The following is a 21,042-nucleotide window of genomic DNA, read 5'->3' as shown; positions in this document are numbered from 1 at the left end:
CATCAACTAGGCGCCGCAAACAACACGAATATCTTTATTGAGTGGTTTATGAAAGGGACATTCAATGTATTGATAAATTATGTATGGACAACCGTTGTTATCATAACTTGTGCCAATTGCTAACTACCACTGGGGGCCTACAAGGCACAATAAATGTTTGGGTTGAGGAAATGACCGTGATGTTCTTAAACATTATAGGACACCATGTTAAGAATAAGATAATTAAATTTAATTTTGTCTGATCTAGAGAGACAGTTAGTCGACATTTCTATGCTATTTTGAAGTCAATTATTCTTTGCCATGGTGTTCTATTGAAAAAGCAAGAGCTTGTACCTGAAAATTCAACTGACTATTGAAAAAGTGCATACGACGAGTATGTTAAGGTACAAACTCTTTTATTTGGCAATTGTATAGAGTTATTTAATTGTTATTTATGTTACTAACTTTGTTTAATTGTCAATGCAATGTAGATCCACAAAGAAGCAGCTGGCCTATATGGAAAAAGCTTTTCCTTTCTTTAATGACCTTGTTCCAGAATTTGCAAAAGCTAGAGGACATGGTACCTCAAGAGGGGATATTGGTGATGATGCAGATTAGTATCTCCATGAGAATATTACAATGATTGATGATGCAGGATTTTTTCCAAATGCCAAGTTATGAGTATTTTATTCCCACGCGGGAACCTATTCATGCTCCATCACCTATGGGGTTTGAGACAAGTACCTCAAGATCTTGTCGAATGTTTGTTTGGTGTTAATTAGATTAACTATTGGAGTTTCTGTATTTGGAGTTTGTGTATTTGAAGTTTGTGTCAACAAGTTTACAAACTAATGAACTTGGAGTGTATAATTTGTTGCTTTCATAGTATGCCAGGTAGGTTAGGTTGTAATACTGATTAATGTATTATTTCCACTTTAATAGTTATATTTGTTTATGTTTTTGTGAATGTTGCAAATTTGATAGATAGGCAAATGAAAGAAAGTTTGTTGGCTTTTGTTGTACTGAAATTTTCAAGTATTTTTCTGCTGTATTATTGTGAAAGGTGGCTCCTTTTTTATATGCCCCCCTTGATAAAAAATATATGTTTTTGGTGCTTGTACTTATCTTTCTTCGTTCGGCATTGTTTGAGATATATGTCTTTGTATTGATGGTTAAGATAGGAAAATGAGAAATTATCGCCACTACAGAAAAATTGTATGTCTTTGATTTTAAAGTATGTGTTGTCGCTGCAGGAAAATTATTGTGCTGAATTTCCTTGGTGTTTTTTTGTATATAGATTCTTTGAAGCAATCACATGAGACTTTTCATGCAAGACAATGTAAATAAATTAGTTGTGGTTGAGCTCATATGGGGCAAAATTAAGTGAATAAATATTGTACCATTATTCCAAGTTTAATCTTGATTTACCTAAAAGAACTTTTACTTTCTGAATAATTATATGAAAATATGGGTGAAATAATACTAACTAACATTTATTGTTTATTATAAGGGTGAGATAATACTAACTAATACTTAAAATAACAATTGATTCAAATATTAAAGAAATAAATAAATAAATTTAATTATAAATTTTAACTTAAATATTTCACTAGACCATTAAAATTATGTTAAAGAAAAATAACACAATACTTAATTTTTATTAAATAGTATTAACATTTTTTATATGTGTTGTTATTAAATTTAATAATAAATAATTGTTATAGTGGAGAAATTTAATTTAAATTTTTAATTATGATAAAGGAAATAAGAATAATTAAATAATATAATTAAAAAATATTAACATTTTACTTTGTACGTTTTATTGCTAATTTTAATAATAAGTAATTGGAAGAGTGGAAAATTTAATATTTAATAAAAGTAAAATAATAATTTAAATACTTTTATTATTTAAAAATTTGTATTATTTTATTTTAGCATCTTATGTTGTATATAATATTATTTATTCCTATAAAGGTTATAAAGCTCATTTTACCATATTTTTTTATTCTCAATAAATTATCATCTTATATCTTATCAACCAAACTCTTTTTTCATTCCCAATACTTCTCCCATTACTCCTCCACTCTTTTTCATTCCCAATCCAAAAACCAAACAACCCTTAACTGAACATATGCATTATTTACTTTGGGATTTTGGGACGGTTGTCACATAGTTAGCCCGTATGTCGTGCGTGACATAATTAATATATTTTCAAATGTTTAAGGGCCATTATATGCATGAAGACTTTTTTTTAAATAATAATGTAAAATATAATCATAAACAAACAGGCTTTGACAAATTAAATAGATTCTAAAAAATATAAAAAAATGTTTATCATTTAAAAAATAATATTTTCAAAACAAATAGTTTTTTTTAAAATATTAAAATCTATTTTTTTAAAAAATTTAATAGTATTTTTTAAAAAAATTGGGACAAAATTATTTTTTTTTAAAAAAAGCACAAAAAGAAAATTTTGGAATATTTTTTAGGTGCTCACAAGAAGGAAATAATGGTTTTGAAGCCATTGTGCTAATTATTTTTAAAAAAAATGAGGGTTAACTTCAAAAGATGCCTATAAATCCTCCCTTTGTTGGTTCCATAGAATCACCGGCCGCCTCCTCCACGAGCAAGCAGGTCGGCAGCGAGTTCTACATCCCTTTTCCCATCTCTCGTTGTCAGTCCTTGAAGCTTCGGCTTTCCAAGGTGAGCTTCAGATCTCTTTCTATCAATTCTCAAATCTTTTTGTAACCCAAATCATGTGGATTATGAAGCAATCACAATTTATTATTATTTTTTTTGTGGGGGTTGTGAGGATTCAATGTGATCAAGAATTACAATGAACCTCAGGTTTTTTGATTGATTTATTGGCATTATGTGCTTTTCAATCTCAATTTGTTTCTAAAAGTTTCTTCATTTAAAGTTATATTTTCATTAGAACATGTCATTTATTGTTGAAGAAGTAGAGTTTTGTAAGTTTGATGTGTTTGTTCTTTTTCTTAAATGCTATTTCTCCCTGGTTTTCTCCTATTGCAACCATAAATGTCTATATTTTTCTTATATTCTTACTGAAATTGCTTAGCTTGGATTTGGGGCATTTGAATTTTTTTTAAGGAGTAGAAGTAGTTGGATGGATTAAGCTCTAATAGAACAGAAATTGATCCTATTGAATCTCTAATTAGAGTATTTAATGTAAACAGATGATCAAGCTGGAAAACTTCCAAACTCATACAATAATGAATCATGGACACTGCATTGAGAACAACTTGTAAATTAATCATATTTGTACAAACTAGGTTTATTAAATAGAATTCGTAACTCTATATGACCATTCAAACTCCTAAGTTCCATCATTTGCTTCTTCTAACTTATTCTATTCTAAAAGAAAAGAGTCTAAAGAGTAGCTTGAAGAACCAATTACTTGAAAGCTAAGATTGGTATACAAAAAAAGTTTTGAAATGAAATAAACACAAATACAGCAGCAAACTCCGTTTTTCATATCAGTTAGTCTTAGAAAAGCTAGTATTTTCTCAGTAATGTTAGAAGCAATGCTGATTTTTCTATAGATGCTTATTAAATGGCAAGCTTTTCCTCGATTTAAATCCAAATGGGGGAAAAATCCATTCTAAAAGAAAAGAATAAGCAAGAAAAATTAGTATTTTGATCTAGATTGGGTTTAGAACATCGTCTTTTGCGCAAACAGGTGGTGTGATTATAATCATATTTCATGCCTAATAAACTGAATTTTGCCAAATCGATCTTGATATGGATCATGCATCTCTAATTATAAACAGAAATGATTTGGCAGGTCATGTTTCCCAGAGGCGCAGATATCCGGCTTGTAAGCAGTCACCCAGAGGTTTATGAGCCTTGTGATGACTCATTTGCATTGGTTGATGCCCTCCTTGCTGATCGAGGGAACCTATTAAATCACCAGGCAAGGTTTTGCATGGAAATTGGTTGTGGAAGTGGTTATATAATCACATCATTAGCTATCATTCTCGGGAAAGAGAACTCTGGAATTCATTATTTTACGAGTGACATCAATCCTTATGCTACTAGAGTGACTCAGAGAACTCTAGATGCTCACGGTGTACATGCAGAGATTATCAACACTGATATCGCCTCTGGGCTTCAGAAGCGACTTGTAGGCATGATGGATGTCATTGTTGTGAATCCTCCCTATGTGCCAACACCGGAGGAGGAAGTTAGTTGTGAAGGGATCACTGCATCTTGGGCAGGAGGGTATAATGGGCGCACTGTAATTGACAGAATCCTCCCTGTGGTGGATGAGCTTTTGTCAGATTCGGGTTGGCTTTATATGGTCACCCTGACAGCTAACAACCCTTCAGAGATTTGCTTGTTAATGAGGAAAAGGGGTTTTGCATCTCGCATTGTTGTTCAAAGATCAACAGAGGAGGAAAGCCTCCATGTTATCAAGTTTTGGCGGGAGGGAGTAGATGATGTGAAGGATGGGAATATAACATCTTCTTTGGGTACTTGGTTTGGTACTAAATAGAATTTCATGTTTTTTTGAGCAAAATGTAAGATTTCACAACCAAAGTTTGTAACTTCAAAGTTTAGACAATTTTATCTAGAGGTGCTACATGTTTTCACCAATGCACGGTAAGTCTTTTCTTCGTTTACATTTTGTGTTTATTCAATCTGTTTGTGATCCAATTTATGTAATATAGATCATTGTACTTAGATGAAGAGAAAAAATGCTAACATTGATTTCTTAAGTAAATATTGTTCCTTGAGCTAAGATAGGAGTGGAAATTTGATTTATGACTTCTGGAGGTGTTTCATGACCATATTGCAGTTTTTTGTGAACTGTTATTTGCAAGAGGAATAAATAATAATTAAAAAAAAAAAAAAGAACTTCTCACTGTTTAGGTGATGTAGAAGATTTTGGCTGGCACAAGAAAGAAAGTTTGAAACAATAAACTTCACTTGTTTTCACTAAACTGATCAATTGTCTTTTAATATTAAGTTATTGCACATTTATTGCTTAGTTGAAATAAATGAAATGCCAAACTGAACTGCCTTTTGTTGGTACACAATTCTTTGCAGTGTCATTTATCACCATATTATTTTTGTTGTATTGTTATTATTATTATCATTATATTTTAAAATCTAGCTGATGACATGTACAGCACTTATCTTAACACCTAAGAGAACTCTATAAGGTGTTGTAACATCATGGGCAATTCTTCATAAGCAATAAAACATTTTTTTGTCTTTCCATTTTGTTCTGTAACATAAGCTCATGAACTCCTAATTAAAATATCTATGCTCAGAACTCAGTTTTTTTTTATCATAAAGAGGTCTGCTCACAATATGCATCCAGGATAGTTGGAAAAAGTAATGTAGTCCTACAATACACACAAGATACGTTCAGTGAAATGTATTTAGTTTACATTAGGTTCTAAAATCACGAGTTGGGGTAGTGGAAAGTTGTTTACAATGTTTCTAAGCTGAAAAGTTTTATAGAGGCATTTACTTTTAATGTGTGGTCTGTTAACTGAAGAATAATGCTCTCAAAAATATGAAATATGTGTTGTCAGCATCCTTGTAAGGTTCTATATGTTCATCTCATTATATTGGCTTGCACTCATCTTCCTATGCAAACTACATATGCTTCTAATATGATTTACTAGTATTCTTCTGATGAGTAGTCATCATGTTAGAAACAGTAATTATCAGGATTGTTTATCAAATCACTCATTGTTACAAATGATTTGATATGCTTTCTTTGCAAATAACTCCAGTTGGTAAATAGAAATATATAATGTTCATTATGACTTTGTTTATAATTCAGATGGGTTTATAAGGTGGACTGGCTATATATCTATTTCTTTTAAGTTTGGTTTAGTAGGGATACCCTTGCAAAGCCCATGGTACTGCATTCTACAATCTGGCAAATGCCATTTCACAGAAAATGAATTGAACGTGTTAACTAAGATACTGTCACATACATTTTGCTTGTGAATGTCAAGTCATAAGGATAGCATAGATTTTTGATGGTTACTGTGCCTTTCATTTCATTTCATGACTAATTAGAGGAAGTCAGGCTTCTGGCTATATTAAAATCAAGATGAACAAGCATTCTATTCACTAATTTGGTTTAAAGAATATGTTTTAACTTGTATATGAACTAAATTGTATGCCATTTAACAAATTACTGGGCTGGCTCTTAGGTAGTTCCTGATAATGTAGTCTGTAGAATTTGTTCATTAGTTGTTCTGAGAATTATATTTAAACTTTGATTTGTTCAATTTTCCAGCCTAAGGTTTTCCCAGACATCTCATTAGATATGACTGTCCAAACATTGAATTTTTGAGCCGTAAATTTAAAATTGGATGTGGATGCATCTAATGTTAATAACTAAAAGAAGATTAAGATTTTGAATCTTTCTTTATCTGCAGAGTTGGAACATGGAATTCTCTTATAAGAAATTAATAACCAACATTTAGGTGGAGTTGGACTTGGTTTCTTGCTGTTACACTTGCACGTGTTTTCTTCCTGAAAATGAGTTTATCAAATTCTTTGGATATGACAATTTAATGCTTATACTAATTATGGGAAATTATGGCTACATGCGTTTCGCATCTGAACTTATTAGATTCTATTTCAGAAGAAAAAGGGATGGGACAAAGGCTGTTCTGTCTAACTACATTATTAGGCACATTTGTGGATCTCATATCATATGATGAAAAAGTTTTAGAAGGTATCTCTTTAGCTCATTGGAATTTAATCGAGAATCTTTGGGCATCTTATAGCTGTAGGAAGATCTGGTGTACTGTTGAAAATATAATTTGTACCATTGTCCATCAGAACATACAATTGGACTTCTGAATTTCTTGTCAAACATAAGAGATGAATAAGTCAGGGTTATTTGAAAACTGGTGTTATGCTTAAGACTTTGGCTTTGTGCGGCCCTTTTTTAATTTAATTCTTGCACATAGTTCTTCTTGAAATCTGACACTGATTTTCAAGATTTTATGTGTGCATATAGAAAATTGTCCTCTCTGCTTGAGTCTTCTCCAATTGAGTGGAGTTGCACTCCAATGTACTGGTCTACAGAGTTGTTCAACTGCCAATAAAGCGAACTCCATTAGTCAATAGCTAGAGAAATAGTTTATTTAGGTGACATTACTTTTGGCAAAAGAGTTTGGATGCTAATTAATGTTTCTATGCAATATAATCACCGCAATATTGTTTATAGTTTTAATATTCTTGCATTTATGCATAGCATTTCTCTGCAATGTAACCTGTTCGAAGTTCATTACCTGCCTATACATCTTGCAATTAACCTTGGAACACAATTTCTCTTTGTAGCAGGCCTTTTTTGTCTTGCACCATACATAATTCAATCACATAGCTTTGATTATTTTCCGCGCTGAAGTTGAATATGTAGCTTTTTGGTTCTTATCAAGTTCCATTTACTACCTTTGGCTTTGCTTTTCTGTTTAACAAATAGTCTGACACTTGCCCTTGTGCATAGTCAGACAAGTGCATCATCTCTTTTATCACACAGTTCACAACTCAATTCTTTTTTGTGCATGCTTGAAAATTTGAACTGTTTGCATTTTCTGGCTATCCTAGTCTGTTTGGTTTCAGATTGTTAAAAGGTACTATTAAATGTAAGCAGGTTGTGGTATGCCTGATGAAAGTTATGGTCAATTACATGAACATATAATATATTTTCTTCTCAATTCAATCTAGAATACGTCCACAATGTTGGCGTGAGCACTGATTATATAAAATCTGTGGATACAATGATGAAATTTGCATTGTTTTAGACTATTGTCGAGATGATATACAAATACACCATTCCAAAACCAAAGGATCACAGCAACAAACAACTTCGGCAGGTAACTCTTGTGCTTCTTTACCACTTAATTGCTTCGCAACAGTATACTTTGCTCTTTATTCTTCTGCAATGTTTCTATCTGTTTCAGCAGTAAAACAGGGTATACAGCAGCCCTGTTTTGATGAAGCAAAGAAGCCAACATATTTGTGGTATTGAGCAGGATTTATGCTTGCGGCAAGAGAAAGGAAGCTGTTTTGAGTTTTTATACTGCGGTATAATCGGATATGAAGTTCAATGTTGGAGCTCACAGATGAGAGAGTTGATGCAGTTGTAGTGTTTGATGAAAGCTCTCAAAGAATAGATCATGGCAACAACGAATCGTAATAGGCTGAATCTTTCTCAGCTTTTAATTCTCATGTTTAATGGTGATTGGTATGAGTCTTGGAAGATTAAGACAAAGGTTTTTTTCTTATCACACTGAGATATTGTTGAGAATGGTTTTGTATACATAGGTGATTTAACCAATCTTAGTGCTCATCAAAAGTCAGAATTAATGGAGACAAGAAAGAAAGATTCCAAGGCGTTATTGGTAATGCAGGAAGCTGTTAATGATTCCTAATTTCCTAGAATCGCTACAGCAACAACATCAATTAAAGCATGGACCATTATGAAGAATGGTTAAGGATCTAACAAGATGATGACTATTTTACTTCAAGTCCTTCCTCGTTTTTTTCAGAATCTTTTTATGAAAATTTCAGAATCTGTACAAGAGTTTTCCCCCAAAGTTATAACTATTCTCAATTGAATCTGAGCTTGAGGGGAAAATTTGCATGATCAGAAAGTGGTTGAGAAAGTATTACAGGGTTTGCCTTCAAAATTTCAATTATGTCTTTGTAGCCACTGAAGAATCTAAAGATTTGAGTACATATTCTCTTAATGAACTAATGGATTCCTTGGAAGCACATGAACAAAGATTCAATGAGTCACAGGAAAGAGTATTGAGCAGGATTTTCAAACAATGCTGGAAGTTTCTGCTAAGTTAGATGCACAGTGAGCAAATCCACAGAAAGAGGGTATGGCAGAGGTTTTACCAGATGAGGATGTGAAGGATCAGGTTGCGGAAGAGACCATGCTCCTGGCTAAGAAAGATCTAATGCAAGTCATGAAGGTTCTAGCTAGAATGGAGATGATCATTCTTCCTTTTTGCATTGTTATTTTTGTGAGACATGGGCATATAGAAAACTTTTGTAGGGAGAAAGCTGAGCATCCAGCCAATTTTGTTGAAGAAAAATATGAAGGAAGTAATTTGTTTTTCACATGCTCCAATAAACAAAAAAGTAGGTGTTTCTTGGCAATAACAATCAAATTCAAGCTGAAGGCAGAGGTACGGTTACTAGTGCAAACAATACTATTCTTGTCATGGGAGTATCTATGACTGCAAACAAAATGTTTGCTTTTAGGATGGCTGAAATTGATCTTTCTTTGTTTGCTAATTTGAAAGATAACTCAAATTTATGGGATATGATGGATGGACATTTAACTTTTCATTGGCTTGATTTGTTGCACGGGCAGAAAATGGTGATAGGGATGCCTTCAATTGATCATGTAGATGATATATGTGAAGGATGTATTTATGGAAAGCATCACAGAGCTTCATTTTTAGTTGGCAAAGCATGGGGAGCAACAAAGCCGCTTCAGTTGGCACACACCAATATTTGCGGTGCTATGCGAGCACTATCTTTGAATAATAGTAAGTATTTTCTACTATTTATTGATGATCATAGTAGAAAATGTTGGGTGAGTTTTCTAAAGCAGAGTCTGTCATTTTTTTCAAATTCTTATTATTTAAAGCTCATGTTGAGAAACAATCTGGTGATTCTATTCACATTTTGAAAGCAGATATTGGAGTAGAATTTTGTTCTAATGAATTTATTAAATATTGGTAGTTGATGGTATTCAAAGGCAATTTACAGCTAGTTATACTTCTGACCAAAATGATGTTGTCAAGAAGAAAAGCAGGACAGTTGTAGAATTGACTAGAATTATGTTGACGGCAAAATATCTCCCAAATTCCTTCTGGGCTGAAGCTGTAGCGACTGTTGTCTTCCTTCTTAATATATCACCCATTAAGGCAGTTTGGAATCAAACTCCACATGAAGCTTGGTGTGGCATGAAACTGAATGTAAGTGGTTTAAAAGTGTTTGGTTGCATTTGTTTATGTTAAGTCTGAAATTTGTCAAAAATTTATGGAAAAAGTGTCAAATGCATGGTTATGTATACAATGACGAAACAAAAGGTTACTGTATTTATAATCCTATCACAAGCAATTTCATGTCAATAGAGAATAATTTTGATGAGAAAGCTTGTTTGATGAACTGTAATGAGAATGTGCAGATCAGAAATGAAGCTGAAATAGAACCATCTTTGATATCTAACGCTGGAGAACTTGCAAACTTCTCCAAGCTCACCCTCATAGACCTATCAAAGTGAGGAGCTAAAATTTGGTTCTTCAATTGACAGGCCAGCAAGAAAGGTGAGATCATTGCAAGATATTTATATCTCCTGTGATTTTGCTCTCTTAGCTGCAGAACCCCCATGTTTTGATGACGCCATTGAAAATGAAGAATGGAAACAAGATATGCAAGATGAAATTTCAGCAATTTCAATGTTGAGGGAAGTGTGCAGAAATATAAAGCCAGGCTTCTTGTGAAAAGATATGCACAACAGTAAACTATATATAGGGGGTGTTTGGATTGGCTTTTAAAAAGCCCAGAAGTGCTTTTTTTAAAGTTAAGCACTTCTGGGCTCAAAAAATCATGTTTGTATTAGCTTTTCTGCAAAAGTAGAAGCTGATAAAAAAGCTGAAAAACAGCTTTTTTGAGAAGCTAGTCTTATGGTGCTTTTGGAAAAAGCACTTCTCAGAAGCTATTTTGGAGTTATTAAATTACTAGGTTACCCTTATCAAATAAAGAAATGACTATGCTTTTATATTTTTTGTTTTTTCAATAATAATAATTATGATTATAATTATAATCATAGTCATTAGGATTAGGATTAGTATTAGTATTAGTATTAGTATGTTAGTATATTAGTATATTAGTATTAGTACTAGTATATTAGTATATTTGTATTAGTATTTGTATTTATATTAGTATTATTATTAGTATATTAGTATTATTTTTAATATATTAGTATATTAGTATTATTATTATTATTAGTATATTAGTATTAATATTAGTATGTTAGTATATTTGTATTTGTATTAGTATATTAGTATTCATATTAGTATTCATATATTATTATTAATATATTAATTAGTATTTGTATTCATATTAGTATTATTATATTTATATTAATATTAGTATATTAGTATATTAGTATTAGAATTAGTGTTGTTATTATAATAAACCAATGAAGGCCCATTTTAGTAATTTTGACATTGAAAAAAGTCCTTTAAGAATGCATATCCAAACAAACTTTTACGTATATAAAAGTGCTTCTACATTAACACATCCGAGACATAAAATATGGAAAAGCACTTAATTTACTCTCATAAAGCACTAAAAGTCCCTCCCTACCAAACTTAAAAAACGACTTTTTTATTGCCTAATCCAACAGTACCGTATTACTATGAAAGACTTTCTCACTTTGGTAGCGCAAGGTGGGGAACTCACTTTGTTTTAGCAAGTGCCGCACAATTTGGCTGGTTAGTTTATCAATTTGAAGTAAATTTACATTTTAAAATGGAGAATTGCTTGATGATGTGCTGTGTCTGTTGAGCAGCCACAATGATTTGGGATTGAAGTAAAAGAGAGGAAAGTCTAAAAACTCAAGAAAGCTCACTATGGATGCTAATGTCAATTTAATTAACCAAATTACCGAAAGTGATCAATTTTTTAGTTTTTAATAATTTTTTTTCAGAAAAAATAGTTAAACTATAAATATGTTAAGCTAAATCAAGAAATATATAGACCAACTAGGAACAAAAAGAAAAGATCAAACAATAACAAGAAGTCCATAAGAAGTGGAAAAGACAAGACACAAAAAAACTACCTCTTCGATATAAAATACAAAATGTAAAATATAAATAATTTATATTCAATATAGTATTAGATTAATAAAAATTTTAAAAATTTTAATTATCAAAGAATAAAATTTTAGTGGTAAAAGAGAAAAAATTAATAAGATTTTAACCAAATGTTGCCTTTTTAAAAAAAAAAAAATATCGTTTTATCATCATGTTTTTTATCATGTACTCCTCCCGTTCTTTTTTATCTGTCATAAACCCATATTCTTTTTTATCTGTCATTTTTAAACATTAAGAAGCATTTATTTATTTTTTTTCCAAAATTACCTTAACACTCTATTCAATTCTCTTCTTGAAATTTAATATGAAAGGGAAATGTAAAAATATAAATTAGGGGTAATTTTGAAAAGATTACTAATTTTTTATTAAATTATGTGAAATAACCAAACTTTCTTAGTATGTGAAATTCGGTTAAAAAGAATCAGAGGGAGTAATATTTTGGCAATATGAGCTAAACGTGAAAAGAGTTAAGATAAACAAAATATTACTTTTAAAAAACCTCAATAATATAAATATAAAACATTAATATTTCTATGTGAATATTTATAAAAAATTACAAATATGATTTTTATGAGATGCATAACAATTATACATATATATAAGGGCATTAATACAAAATTCCCTTTTTTTTTAATTAAATCAACATCATCCCTCTGTGCCCCTCCTTCGTCGCCATTATTTGAATCTTCATTTTTCTAAGGTGAACTCTCTGATTTCTTTCAATCAATTCTCAACTCGTTTTGTACCCAAATCATATGGGGTTTGAAGTTTTGAAGCACCACAAATGAATTTTTTGGTTGATGATTCAATATGATGAAGAATTACAATGTACCTAAGATTTTTTTTTTCTTTATTTTGTTTGGATAAATGAGGTCTTTAAATGCTATTTCCACTGGATTTTCGCCTGTTGTAATTGAAATTGCTTGGTTTGGATTTAGGGCAGTTAGTTTTTTGTAGGTGATAAAAGTAGTTGCATGGATCAAATTCTAATAAATCACAAATTAATTCTATTTAAGTTCTAATTTGTGTGTTTTGTTTAATCTGATCAAGCTGGAAAACTTCCAAACTGATACAATAATGGATATGAAGAAGTTACAAATAAGTCCTATTTGTATAGATTGGGTTTACCAACTGGAATTCCTAACAATATAAGATATCCCACTATGGTTGTGTTGGTGAAATATTGGTGGAGAAGTTAATGGTTATCTAGCAGTTGGGAAGTTTAAGGGCATAACATCAGCTAATCTGACAAGTTCTTTCTTTGCTTCCCTAATTAAATGCTATTGTAAAAGAAAAGAGTCTAGAGTGTTGTTTGAAGAACCAATCACTTGCAAAAGAAGAAGCAAAAATCTAGAACCACTAATACAAATAGCATAAATTCACAAAGGTTTATTCACAATCTTCACACGATATATACAACAAAATCAAAAAGATAACAAGTCAAAACAGAAGCGAATCTCAAACTAATTTTTTTTTTTTTAAAAAAAAAGGAAAAGAAAACAAATTGTATTCTAAAAGAAGGGGACATGGAGAAAGATTAGAAGTGCAAACAAGATTTGGGTTAGGACATGGTCTTTCTTTTAACTGGATGGTTTGAAACTCGTAATGTAATTATCATTGTACTTCATGACTAACTAAGCTAAAATTTGCCAAATCAAGCTTTTTCTCCAATATGAATAAGCAGAAATGATTTGGAAAGTCATGTTTCCTAGGGGCGCAGATATCCGGCTTGTAAGGGGCCATCTAGAGGTTTATGAGCCTTGTGATGACTCATTTGCATTGGTTGATGCCCTCCTTGCTGATCGAGGGAACCTAGTAAATCACCAAGCAAGGTTTTGCATGGAAATTGGTTGCGGAAGTGGTTATGTAACCACGTCATTAGCTATCATTCTTGGGAAAGAAAACTCTGGAATCCATTATTTTACAAGAGACATCAATCCTCATGCTACTAGAGTGACTCAGAGGACTCTATATGCTCATGGTGTACATGCGGAGGTTATCAACACTGATATTGCGTCTAGGCTTCAAAAGCGACTTGTAGGCATGATGGATGTCATTGTTGTGAATCCTCCTTATGTGCCCACACCTGAGGAGGAAGTTAATTGTGAAGGGATCACTTCATCTTGGGTAGGAGGGTACAATGGGTGCACCGTAATTGACAAAATCTTCCCTGTGGTGGATGAGCTATTGTCAGATACAACTTGGCTTTATATGGTCACCCTGACAACTAAGAACCCTTCAGAAATTTGTTTGGTAATAAGGAGAAAGGTTTATGCATCTCGCATTGTCCTCCAGAGGTCAACAGAAGAGGAAAGCCTCCATGTTATCAAGTTTTGGCGGGAGGGAGTAGATGATGTGCGGGACAAGGATATAATGTCATCTTCTTTGGATTTGGGTTCTTGATTTGGTAAATAGAATTCCATGCTTCTTTGAACAAAATGTCAGAAATTGCATTCAAAATGTGCAACTTCAGAATTTTCAACAATCGAATGTTGTGGGTTTGCTGTCTGATTCATCAACTGACGCCTTGACACTAAGATGGGGATTTGAAGATTTTCATGACCACAGATAACAATATGAGATCAGACTTACTACTTTCTTTGCAAAGTTTGAGAAAACTATAAAATTCAACTCTGATGTAGAGAAATCACATTTTCTGTAAGTCTAATTATCATTGATATATCAAAGATGATTCATGCCTGACTGTATTTGTTTTATTTAGCTTTGATGTTATTGGTGATGAAGAGGCGATTGCAGCTCTTATGCTTTCCAATTATATACATATGTGTAATTATTAGAGGTCAATTATCACTCATATTCTTTCTTGTTTTGTGAAAATTTTTCTTAATGATGTCTTAAATTAAAAATTTTTTGTACTGTGAAATATCATTTTCTATAATACTTAGTATTTAACAAATTTTGTTGGTAGTAATTAATATTCAAGGAAGTTGCCTGTGCATCCCTGAGAAAATGCAGAATTGGGATTTTTATCTCTAGGATTGTTAGTTGTTAGGGTTATTACTAGCTAATATTATGTTCTTTCTATTGATATCTTCTCAGGTCTTTCCATTTGGATTCTCTCACATTAATAATGCTAATATGATTCATGAGTGTACATTTTGCATTCTAAGAAGCTTCTATAGTCCAGTGATCTTTAATAAGTTGAAATGAGAAACACTTATGTGTCTTTAGGAGAAACACTTATGTGAGACTTTAGGGACACAAATGAAAAATTAAGGGTACTATGAGTTCTTAAGTAAGGGGTGATGATCAATTTTTTTTTCCTTAAAGTAGAGATAATGTTCAATTTCATAATTGAAAGGTGGCGTTTTGTTCATTTCGTTTCTTTGCTATTTGTGTAGTATTGTTATGTTGTCAGTGATGGTCACAGATATATGAAGGGTAAGAGTACAAGAGATAACACAACGCTTAAATCCCAAACTAGTTTATAGTCTTTACCTCAATTCCAATCCCTATCAAATGCTTTTTGTAAAAGTATTTAATTATGTCTTTACATATTAATTTGGAAAATAAAGGACAATATTTAACATTTTTCTCATATATTGTGATGTACATCAACCAGATAAGCACACATGTTATGGTTTTTTAGTTCCATGACCAAGTTAGACATAGTTGATCCTTACTACTTCGATTGCTTTCCAATATGTAATGAAACTCACAAGGGTGGAAATTTGATCAATTTGTTGATATGTTATACAAGTTTTATGATAAGTATGATTGGTTGGGCTAATGTCCTAAAATTAAAACATATTAGTCTTGGTGATACTCATTGAATTCAATCTACATTATCATATTTTTCACTCAAGTTCTTATAGATTCTTCACCCAAGATGATTGCCAAGTGTCAAAGGTAGATCTTCTGTTTTCCTTGGTAGTATCTCATCTTTCAGTAGCATATTGAAAATTTGTATTTGCGGGTTTGTTTGATGTAAGCATGTAATTTAATTAAGTTGATGGCTCCAAAGCTAAATGACATGGGTGAAGTTATGAAGAGGATTCACACACAAGAAGTTTAGGATCAAGACAATGCAGGCAGGCGGATGCCTTTGTTCTGTACATTGTACCTATTGTTCTCTGTAAGTCCTTTGCAGAATCTCATAATAATCTAATATAGATTATTGTGAAGGATAACTATTTAATTATAATGAGAACTAGATTATAATGAGTTAAAAGTAGGATCCTTCTGAACCAACCAATCTCTATTAGCTTTATCCAGTTTAATCTGAAGCATGGTACCTACATATCTTAGTTACTTGTCTGCATCTTCATAATTGATTAGTGCATGGCACACATTTGTTATTATCTTTTTACTTGGTCATAGTGCCATATGAGTTATAGTTAAGGGACATTGCTCCTTAATGTTGTACTATCTCCTGATGTTTTACAGACAGGTGCTTTTTCCTATAGACACATTTGAATATGATCCTATAATTCCTATGTAATTAGTTTAGTATTTTAGAACAATAAAATTCCTATGTAACCTTTCACTTTGTTTGGTAATACTGCTACTATGATGTTAAATTTCGCCGAACCTGTCATCGTAGAGTCGATCTCATAAGCAACCGCTATAATCTAATCTCTATGTTACTGTGATTCCTTAGTAATTGAATTCTTCAATGCTTATAATACATACAGGATTAAGCTTCCTCCAAACATTTCCATCCATGGTGATTTCTGCTCTTGCATCCCTACTGGTGATAGTTAGTGTCCATCAAACAACTGATGTTGGGTATCATGGAGCATTTATTCTTGCATTTTTTTTATTGGCATAGGGCCTGGGTATCGACTTTATGGACCCAATGAGCATAACGAGGTTTTTCATGTAAGCAACTATATTTCACTGGGCATGTAGTGTTTTCATTATTTGCAAAAATTACTTCAGTTTATTCTTTGAATAAGGCCCCATATCCATAGCATTTAGTCTTATTCCCAACTGTTAATGAGTTTAAAGTTCCTCCATAGCAATTTCAAAGCTTGGCTTGTTTGTACATATTAGAATTCATTACCTGGCTAGGAGTGCTAATTTAATTTGCTCTGCATATGGTTTGTGATTAGACATCCCTTTGAGTTGTTGACATATACTTTTGATGCTATAAAAATTCATTTTCCTTTTATTTTATTCCAAATTGTATGTCACAACTTTATATAAATTGGTGACGAATAATTAATTGTGATTTTGTCATATTGACTTTGGCATTGTTCTCACTTCTAATATTTGTGTGGAAACCTTTTTCTACAAGACATCTAGGAAATCTAGTATGATTATTGGTAGTTATATCAATAAAATTTGGTCTATTTTGAGACCTTATGAACCTCAACTGTGCATGAATTTGTTTTCCTATTGGATATTTTCTAAAAACTATTTAGTAATCTTCATTGTTTAAATGTTATACAATACACACTTTTATGATTTAAAGAATTCTGATTCTGCTCATTTAAAAAACTATTAAGTAATCTTCATTGTAGGAACTCTAATTGGATTTTTTTACAAATGGAATTATTATCTGAGAGTCTATGTTTTCTTTTTTCCTTTCTTTGAATTGTAATGTTTTTATGATTTTTGAACATTCTTGCCTTTTTATTTACTTTCGACTGTTACTACGTTGTTTCTTACACTCTAGGCCATTAACATATCCTTTGATTTTTGTAGTTTGCAAATGAGCAAAAACTACGAGCCTATTGAGATTATTATGAGTGCATATATGTGATTTATGCGATCGGAGATTTCACACTTATTATCAAGAGCTATTGTTGCAAGCACATGTATGGAAATAAGAGCATGTAAAGTTTTTTTTTCTTAGAAATGTTTATACCAAGTATTCTTTTCTTCGTGTAAATTACGAGAAATTTGTGTCTAATTTTGGTTCATAAAGAAAAGTTTGTTTGACATAAAATGTTTTGACATAAAACAGTCCTGTTATCTGTTAAAGGAGCAAGTTAGCTGCTGGTTTTTCAAGAGCTTTGGCTGTTGTTGGCATTTTGCCTGATCCATTGTTGAATAGGAGAAATGTACATACTCTTGCATGAACCTCCACATGTTCATGATTATAGGTATAAGCTAAAGATAAATTTGTATGTCAATCATTAATTCCTTATGGTCTTCTTGTATAGTGCGAGTGCATGCAATAGATAACGTAATTTCGGTGCCTGTTTATGATCTCTATAGCAAATTTCAAATTTATTAATTAAATTATTTAACATTTAATTAATTATTTTTAAAAAAATTCAATTATATATGTTTACAAATTCAATTGGATATTTATTAAAAATGTTAAATATTGAGAATACAAGATCAAAATTGAATAGATATAGATTTGCCAACAACTTCTTGGTTTAAAGGAATTGTGTTTCTTACATAAACTGTTAGTGTCTTATTGAGTAGGTGGGTTTGAATTTCAATTTACCTAGAGTGAGAGCACAAGTGTGTGAAGAGATAAGATAGTTCCAATTTTTTTTAAAAAAAAAATTGGGGTTTTCTTGACTGTGGTAAGTGGTTAATTGATTTAAAAAACATTAATGCACAATAAGATCAAATCTCAAACATGTTCAATATTTACTTTAATTTTAATTTTAAATTAGAAGCTTATTCCAAATAAAATAGTTTTTAAACTTGGGATGAGCCGCGTTCATCAAGCGCATAAAGAATTAACTCTTACTCCCTTTAATGTAATGCAGATAGGAGTGAAAACAATATTTTCTTAAAAAGGCAATTTACATAAGTCAACCTTCACAGTTAAGTTGGTTAGAAATAAGTAGCAAGGGAATATTTGGAAATAGTACTGCTGAGGTGTATTCTAAAGGAGACAAAATTACATAAAGTATCCTTGCTGGTTATTGGTTGTTACAAAGAAGAAATGTGGGAAGTTTAGTCTTTGTGGTGGCTTGGATAAGCTGTAATACTAAGCTGGCGATGAGCTGGAGGTTGATTCAACAGTGTGAGTTGGACTTGAGCAATTGAGAGCATAAAAAGGAGCTTTGCCTCAGTAAAGGGTGTATGAATACTTGTGAATTTTGTCCATTCTTCTTTCTTCTTCCATTGTTTCTTCTCTTCTTATTTTGGTTGTCCTTCGCTGCCACGCCTAACGTTTGGAGGTCTCGAGGGAATTGATTCCTCTTATCTTTGCTTTCCTTTGTAACTCTTTCTGGATTCAATGAAACTGTTTTTTTCAGTGAATTGTTACTCAATTTGGCAGGATTTGTTCAGAGAACCAATTGATCCATTTGAGTTCTTCCTAATTAGAAATGAGGAATAATTCATGTCAAATGGAGACAAGGGGTCAGGAATTAAGGAGAATTGAGATATGATGAAGGCCTTGGTGATGGAATAGTCTGATAAGCAAGTAGAAAAATCTGATCGAGCTATTCAGGATTTGAGAGATCAACAATCTAAAGACACAAATGAGGTTAGATGTCTTTTACTTAAGCTAAAAACAAAATCATAGACTAGTGCTACTCCTACTATTAGAGCAGTGAAGGATAATGGGCACAGTAGAGTATTACAACCCAAACTCACTAGGGTGGAGTTTCCTAAGTTAAATGACAAGGAATTAAATGAATAGTTTTATAAATGTGAGCAATGCCTTGAGCATGATGAAAACAACTTAACGAGGTAAAGGTTAAACTAGCATCTGTTCACTTAGATGGAAAAGCTTTGCAATGGCACCAAAATTACATGAGAAGTAGGTTGAGTAGGAGTATGCCTGGGTGAGGTGAATGTGTTGATGCACTGAGTACTAGATTTGGTCTAATATGCACGAGGACCCTATGGTTGAGCTTAAAAATTTAAAACAGTTGGGTTTGGAGCAGTGCTATTTAGATAAATTTGATGAACTTCTCAATAGAGTATATATCTCTTAAGAATAGACTGTAAGTTTTTGTCTTAGTGGGTTGAAGGATGAGATACAATATTTAGTCAACATTTTTGCTCCAAAATATTTACAACAAGCTATTAGTCTAGCAAAGTTGTAGGAAATGACTGTGGAGAATTTGCAACAACCTTTTAGCAACAACCTTCACTTCTCAATCTCCAAAATATTTACAACAAGCTATTATTCTAGCATCACCTATTCTTCCACTTCCTAAGATACAATAGGAAATAGGAGGAATTAATTAGAGCAAAGATGGCAACACTGGAATTAGAAGTGGTAATGCCAGGCCTTACAAGCAAAAAAGAGTAAGTGATTATATTTTTTTGTATGATGAGAGATATCTTCCAAGTCATCAATGTAAGATGAAGCAATTATATAAGGCAGAAGATGAATATTGAGAAGAATTATTCTTAAATAAGTTAATGCAGATTGATTAAGAATCTCTTGTTATTTCACTGAATGCTTTGGTTGGAATTCCTAATCTAACTGACTATAGAACTGTGAGAGTCAGTGGTGCTGTTATGGGTCACAAATTGCATATTTTAATTGATTCAGGAAGTACCCACAATTTTATAAAGCTTAGACAATATAGATTTTGAATTATTAGGTCACAATTAATCCACCATTGACAATGGTAGTAGATGATGGCAATAAATTTCAATGCAATCAAGTTTGTTTAGGGTTGAAGTGGATGGTATAAAGGAAGGAATTTCAGTCTTGCTTATTGGTTCTTCCATTGGAGGGATGCCAAATGGTGTTGGGAACACAATGGTTAATTCTTTTTGGATCCATTGTTTGGAATTTTAAGAAATTGAGGATGGAATTTACTATTGATTAAAAGAGAATAGTTTTGAGGGGATCTACTTTGCGTAGGTTACAATTGATGCAAGGAAGATCTCTAAACAAGGCTCTGCAGCTCCCTACACAATTATATAGAGCTCATTTATGTTCTCAAGCAAGTAATAGATAGTGGTTACCAAATGAGTATAGAAATGCTGGATGGAAATTAGTGTGATGGTGAATGAAGGAATCTGTTGGAGCAGTTGTTAAGAAAGTACGTAGATATTTTTAAAGAAGTGCAGTCTCTACCCCTTAAAGAAGTTGTGACTAAAAGATTATATTGAAGGACGGCATTGACCGTATAAGTGTGAGACCTTATAGATATCCAATATTTTAGATAAATATTATGGAAGATTTAATAGCAGAGATGCTAGAAAAAGGAATTATAATGCCTAGCTCAATTCCTTTTTCTTTACCTATGGTGTTAGTTAAGAA

The 21,042-nt window shown here is 32.0% G+C and overlaps 3 protein-coding genes across 4 annotated transcripts; all 3 read left to right on the top strand.

The window, feature by feature from the left end:
- The first annotated feature begins 2,546 nt into the window (after nucleotides 1–2,546).
- LOC120263613 (methyltransferase N6AMT1-like) lies at nucleotides 2,547–4,622 on the top strand. Of its 2 annotated transcripts, none has more exons than XM_039271577.1 (2): nucleotides 2,547–2,682; nucleotides 3,785–4,622. In XM_039271577.1, exons 1-2 carry the CDS (start codon nucleotides 2,548–2,550, stop codon nucleotides 4,493–4,495), a joined length of 846 nt encoding a protein of 281 aa, XP_039127511.1. In that variant the 5' UTR covers nucleotide 2,547; the 3' UTR covers nucleotides 4,496–4,622. The 2 variants fall into 2 exon arrangements, with proteins under 2 accessions (XP_039127511.1, XP_039127512.1); XM_039271578.1 differs by having other exon boundaries at nucleotides 2,603–2,682; nucleotides 3,771–4,622.
- A 2,328-nt stretch (nucleotides 4,623–6,950) lies between these two features.
- LOC120263336 lies at nucleotides 6,951–10,513 on the top strand. Its single transcript, XM_039271197.1, has 4 exons — nucleotides 6,951–7,853; nucleotides 7,941–9,176; nucleotides 9,365–9,542; nucleotides 9,739–10,513. Exons 2-4 carry the CDS (start codon nucleotides 8,868–8,870, stop codon nucleotides 10,014–10,016), a joined length of 765 nt encoding a protein of 254 aa, XP_039127131.1. The 5' UTR covers nucleotides 6,951–7,853; nucleotides 7,941–8,867; the 3' UTR covers nucleotides 10,017–10,513.
- Nucleotides 10,514–13,568: 3,055 nt separating this feature from the next.
- LOC120263094 (methyltransferase N6AMT1-like) lies at nucleotides 13,569–14,282 on the top strand. The gene has a single exon (XM_039271004.1). The coding sequence runs from the start codon at nucleotides 13,581–13,583 to the stop codon at nucleotides 14,280–14,282; it is 702 nt and encodes a 233-aa protein (XP_039126938.1). The 5' UTR covers nucleotides 13,569–13,580.
- The last annotated feature ends 6,760 nt before the right edge of the window (nucleotides 14,283–21,042 follow it).

The sequence above is a fragment of the Dioscorea cayenensis genome, chromosome 6 (genome assembly GCF_009730915.1).
Source record: "Dioscorea cayenensis subsp. rotundata cultivar TDr96_F1 chromosome 6, TDr96_F1_v2_PseudoChromosome.rev07_lg8_w22 25.fasta, whole genome shotgun sequence".
Taxonomy (NCBI): domain Eukaryota; kingdom Viridiplantae; phylum Streptophyta; class Magnoliopsida; order Dioscoreales; family Dioscoreaceae; genus Dioscorea; species Dioscorea cayenensis.
This window is presented reverse-complemented; position numbering and strand designations above follow the sequence as displayed.

What these genes read in the sequence shown, in the direction of transcription:
- LOC120263613 (XM_039271577.1), top strand. Translation starts at nt 2,548, where the DNA reads ATGCCTATAAATCCTCCCTTTGTTGGTTCCATAGAATCACCGGCCGCC. An exon ending in TGAAGCTTCGGCTTTCCAAG is followed by an intron (nt 2,683 to 3,784) that starts GTGAGCTTCAGA and finishes ATGATTTGGCAG; the next exon opens with GTCATGTTTCCCAGAGGCGC.
- LOC120263336 (XM_039271197.1), top strand. Translation starts at nt 8,868, where the DNA reads ATGGCAGAGGTTTTACCAGATGAGGATGTGAAGGATCAGGTTGCGGAA. An exon ending in AATTCAAGCTGAAGGCAGAG is followed by an intron (nt 9,177 to 9,364) that starts GTACGGTTACTA and finishes TTGCACGGGCAG; the next exon opens with AAAATGGTGATAGGGATGCC. An exon ending in AGCACTATCTTTGAATAATA is followed by an intron (nt 9,543 to 9,738) that starts GTAAGTATTTTC and finishes AAATATTGGTAG; the next exon opens with TTGATGGTATTCAAAGGCAA.
- LOC120263094 (XM_039271004.1), top strand. Translation starts at nt 13,581, where the DNA reads ATGTTTCCTAGGGGCGCAGATATCCGGCTTGTAAGGGGCCATCTAGAG.